Source organism: Oncorhynchus tshawytscha, linkage group LG04 (assembly GCF_018296145.1).
Source record: "Oncorhynchus tshawytscha isolate Ot180627B linkage group LG04, Otsh_v2.0, whole genome shotgun sequence".
NCBI classification, from domain to species: domain Eukaryota; kingdom Metazoa; phylum Chordata; class Actinopteri; order Salmoniformes; family Salmonidae; genus Oncorhynchus; species Oncorhynchus tshawytscha.
In genome coordinates this window covers 71,284,379-71,289,130 of record NC_056432.1, presented here as the reverse complement: position 1 = coordinate 71,289,130, position 4,752 = coordinate 71,284,379, and the positions used below count along the sequence as shown (strand labels likewise).

The following is a 4,752-nucleotide window of genomic DNA, read 5'->3' as shown; positions in this document are numbered from 1 at the left end:
GTTTATGCAGGGGGCCACCAATGGGGCCACATGTTGCTGCAAAGGTGTATTAAGGTAAATGCAATTATGATAAAAAGTGAAGGCATTGTTTACGATGCCAACAAAGGTTGTTTTAAATCATTGCACCAATGGCAAGTTTATAGCTTATTTACTTATGAAAACGTGCTCAGTTTGTGTGCTGATTGTTTTTGTAGTAGAAGTCCAAGTCTTGTACACAGGTAAGTGATGATATCCAACCCTATCTTATCTAGCTAGTAGTGTTACAGATGTACTCTTTGATCAGCCAAATACCAATGTCCTCTCCTTGTGATTGGCCTGTGTATATTAGCTTGTGAATGCATGCATGTGTTGTCAACGAGATAGGCCAACACACTCAAGAAAAAAGAGCACAAGTTGATTGATTTTCAGCTTTTATTTCAGTAGCTACCTAGATAGCTACCAACAACACAATGCATAGTGTATACAGTTGGGGTTTTAGTTTTCAAGAGTCCTTCGTTACATTATAAAATGTTGACATTTATAACACAGTCAGTAATACATACATATTTTGGTATCCTGACAAAGCCACCACAATATATATACACATTTTAGGCACATTTCAAAAAAGGATTTTCCAAAATACATCTAGGCTTAAAAATGTACACAAACAATCAATCACATGTTGGTGGGATACAAACATAGCTTCAGTGTGTTGTGTCCACATTTGACTGATTTATTCAGTGGAATAAAAATATCTAGCTTAGAATTGGGAGGATCCATTCAACTCTGTCTGTGACCACCTGAACAATAACTCAAAAGTACAAGAACAGGCACTTTATGATGTAGGTTGTAACATTTTTGCCTCAAAATTCTGTAGCAAAAAATTACACCCAAACATAGAACTAAAAAACAATGCTCTTTAAAACCCCATCATGGGTTTATGATTATGTTTTAAAGATGTATCCTCTTTAAAGCGATCTGATACAGTATATGAGCTGTGATCAAGGCAAGAGGAGCAGTAAAACACGATGATGTAGAACAAAAAGGCAGCTAAACAGCTATAGTCTCTCCTGATATCTCCTGAAGCAACACCTGACAAACTCTAGGAGGCCCTGTGGTATGCTGATCATAGAAACTAATCAACTCTATGAGTTTGTGAAGGTCCTTTATCCAATACAACACTTGTTTGGAATCCCCCTACATACCATTTTAGATTATAATTGTATCGATTTCAAATTGTCTACAATTTGACTCAGTTTTCCCTCACTGTTAATTCTCCAATGAATCAAGAGAGGTGACAAGCCCAGTCGTTCCTAGAGAGAAAATGTACCCTTTGACATTTAAATCTGAACTCATCTCATGCCATCAAGTATGTAGGGCTAACTATAAATCAGTTATAGTGATGTTGAGAATAATAAATGTGACCATGGCCCTCACTCCTCCTGCCCCCATGGCCGCAGGCTAGCCTTCAGCTGACAGCGCTTGTGCTTCATGGTGAGGCCGTACTCTGGGGTCATGTCCAGCGGGTGCCCAGGTTTCTCCTGGAAGCGCAGCCTTTGGAGCAGGATGGCCAAGAAGAGGTAGACCTCGTTGCGTCCGATGGCCTCACCGATGCAGCGGCGCTTGCCCATGCCGAATACGAGCACTTTCTCCCCCTCCAGCTTGTTGAGTTCTGTACCATCAGCACTCAGGAAACGGTCAGGGTTGAATAAAGAAGGCTCCTTCCACAGCTCCCTGAAGAGCACAGAGGTAACAATTTACATTAGGTTATTGTTATACCTGTGTAGTAACACTGTAATTACTACAGTAACAACACTGTTGTTGCACAGTAGTTGCATAGTAATAGGGTTGAGAAGTTTTAGTTTAAAAATCCTACTCACGGGTCATGGTTGACCTGCCACTGGTTGATGAAGACACAGGTGTCCTTGGGAATGAAGTAGCCATTGAGGGATGTATCCTTGATCGTGCTAAAAAAATATTGACAATACCAGTCAGACCATGCCATATGTGTCTATAATGTGTAACTGATATTGTAAATGTCTGTTTGGCTGATATTGTAAATGTCAGTTTGGCTGATATTGTAAATTTGTGTTTTGAGCAGGTGCAAGTGCAACTCACCAGTGTGGGATGGTGAACGGCAGGAAGGAAGAGTGCCGGAAGATCTCCAGGATGAAGGCTTCCAGCAGAGGTAAGTTGATTTTGTCTGAGAGACGGGGAGTGCGAATCATTCCCACCTTTTCCTCTGTTGGGAGGACAATAGAGAACATTGGATATCAAAAAATAATGGGACAGGTAGTGACAGGTCAGTAAGCCACAATATTTTGAATCATGACTCTATAGAATTACATATAGAACTGATTTATAGGATCTCTGTGGATGACTCATTTAATTTAAGGAACATAACTATCTGTTAAAACCAGCAAGGTTCAACTTACTCAGTTCCTGATGCAGTCTTTCCTGGATCTCTGGGTAAGCCACAAGGTACACAACAGCCCATGACAGAGCTGTGCTGATGGTGTCAAAACCTTGAGAGGGAGACAGAAGCCGCATTGCATAATTAAAACATCTTACAAATGTACATTTGTTCAAATGATATGGAGTGACTCAGCATAACTGTTGTGTTATTTTTACTCAACTCACCTGCACCAAACAGATCATTGACAATGCCCACAATCTTCTCATCAGAAACCTGGATGTTGGCATTCTCATCTAGTTTCCTGTCCTCACAGTGGTCAATGAGGGAGTCAGTGATGTCACGGATGTTGTCCTGAAAACAGAACAATGGACAATCAGTATCACAGACAACAAACAGCAATAGATCAAACATGGAATGAAACATGTAACATCTTTGAAACATGATGCAATGTATTATTTACCTTGTCATAGCTGTCATAGTGCTCACTGACAATCTTCTGCACAAAGGTGTTGAAACGGTCATTGATCTCCATAAACCTCTTCATGGTGCGGTTGGGCAGGTAACGAAGGATGGGAATAAAGTCTGCAGGGTTGCCGCTGCCCACCACCTGCCCAAACTCATCACTCATGTTCACCAAGCCCAACAGCTCCTGGTCATCATGGCTGTAGCGCCGGCCGAAGCACATTCCACAGATGACGTTGGCCACCGATACGACAATATGGCGGAAGGGGTCAAAGCTGCCACTGACATCCATGACGGAGGTCAGCTGTTTTACCAAGTACTCTCCCTCCTTGCAGACGTGCTCCTCCAGGGCACAGGAGTACTCTGGGGTCGATCCCTCCAGGGTGGCGAAAGAGCGGAGGGCGCTCATAGCTAGCTTGCGGCGGGCGCGCCACACCCCAGCCTTGTCGGTGCTGAAGGCCAAGCTCTTGCCGTCGTTGATGAATTTGAAGCTGTATAGATCGGGCCTCCCGGCGAAGTCTTCCCCTTGCTTGATAAGAGCCTGGCGGACTGTCTCATTGCCACTCAGAACAACCACAGGCCGCATCCCTATTTGGATCTGGAAGACTGAGCCGTAGCGCTCGCTCATGGCAGTCAGGCTGAGGTGAGGGTTGTTGTACACCTCCAGCACATTCCCGATGATGGGCAGGGGCTTTGGTCCTGGGAGCCGGTTTAGTCCCTCTGGGATCTCTGTGTGCTTGTACTTCATGAGCATGTACACCAGGCATAGTGTTACTATGGCCACCAGCCCCTCAGACACAGAGACTGAGCCGATAATGGGTAGTATCATCAGAACCATTTTTATATATTTATTTAGTGGCTTGTGCACAATCTGTAAGAAGGAGAGGTACATGTTTTAGTGATTAATAGTGAGCGAGAAAAATACTCTGAATAATAAGCTGAATAATAAACATTGCTCGATAACATTGTTCAAAAATTGCATTGGGGGAATTACGCACAAGTGATGCCATGCTGACTCCATGCTTTACGCATACAGCATACATGGTACTTTACGCATGGTGCACTCACACTTTTCACGCTTTTGCAAGCCACCTTACTCTACCTGTCTTGTACCATTAAACATAGGCTACATAAAAGGCTGTATAGTATAAAAAAATGTAAAGCCCTTAACTGTTACATTGCCTACACGTACGTACATTTTTTTCGAATAGATTATACTAAAAAGAAGACTCAATAATAAACGGTACAAGATAACAGTGTATTATGCATTTTGTAGCTTGTTATATTGTATTTTTTTTAAAGAAGAAAAAAAACAGTCCTAATATTATGTGCAAACTAGTTAATGTTTTTCGAGACTTCATTCACAACAAAAAGACACCTGCTATTCCAACATATGTTTACCATTTTTATTACCTTCCGTTATGAGCCAATTGAGCCGTCTTGCAGGGAGATCGAAAAAGTTTGCAGGTGAGGTTATATTTATACAAAGCTTTTACTCTTGTTATAAGAGAACTCCGTTTCTCTGTACTTAAAAGTAAGAATGGGAACTTCTTTTATAGAGCGCTTCTCAGCTCCATTGGCTGATGTCTGAGTGACGTAACCTCTCTCCCTCTCTTGGCTTGCCAGCAGCAGCGGCTGTCTCTGAAGGAGAGGTGTAATAAAATATCAAGCGGAAACATCAATGAGTAGTGTGTATGTATATATAATGTAATGTAAGCTTGCCTTTATTATAATAAGAAACGTCTAAGGAGTAAAATATTTTTTTTCTATGAGTGCATGCTTTCTCTGATATATCAGTGATGGGCCCGATTAAAAAAAGATATACATACAATTTCATATAGTTTGTTATAAAAACATTTTAGAATGTCTAACCATAGCGAAATTCAATAGACTGC

The 4,752-nt window shown here is 41.7% G+C and overlaps 1 protein-coding gene across 1 annotated transcript; it reads right to left on the bottom strand.

Moving 5' to 3' along the window:
* Positions 1 to 397: 397 nt before the first annotated feature.
* Positions 398 to 4,402, bottom strand: LOC112249319 (cytochrome P450 1A1). Its single transcript, XM_024419156.1, has 7 exons — positions 4,271 to 4,402; positions 2,856 to 3,728; positions 2,620 to 2,746; positions 2,415 to 2,504; positions 2,098 to 2,221; positions 1,860 to 1,946; positions 398 to 1,713 (listed from the first exon to the last, which is right to left on the bottom strand). Exons 2-7 carry the CDS (start codon positions 3,693 to 3,695, stop codon positions 1,413 to 1,415), a joined length of 1,569 nt encoding a protein of 522 aa, XP_024274924.1. The 5' UTR covers positions 3,696 to 3,728; positions 4,271 to 4,402; the 3' UTR covers positions 398 to 1,412.
* Between the last annotated feature and the right edge of the window lie 350 nt (positions 4,403 to 4,752).

What these genes read in the sequence shown, in the direction of transcription:
- LOC112249319 (XM_024419156.1), bottom strand. Translation starts at nt 3,695, where the DNA reads ATGGTTCTGATGATACTACCCATTATCGGCTCAGTCTCTGTGTCTGAG. An exon ending in AAGACTGCATCAGGAACTGA is followed by an intron (nt 2,222 to 2,414) that starts GTAAGTTGAACC and finishes TCCTCCCAACAG; the next exon opens with AGGAAAAGGTGGGAATGATT. An exon ending in TGGCAGGTCAACCATGACCC is followed by an intron (nt 1,714 to 1,859) that starts GTGAGTAGGATT and finishes TGTGCTCTTCAG; the next exon opens with GGAGCTGTGGAAGGAGCCTT.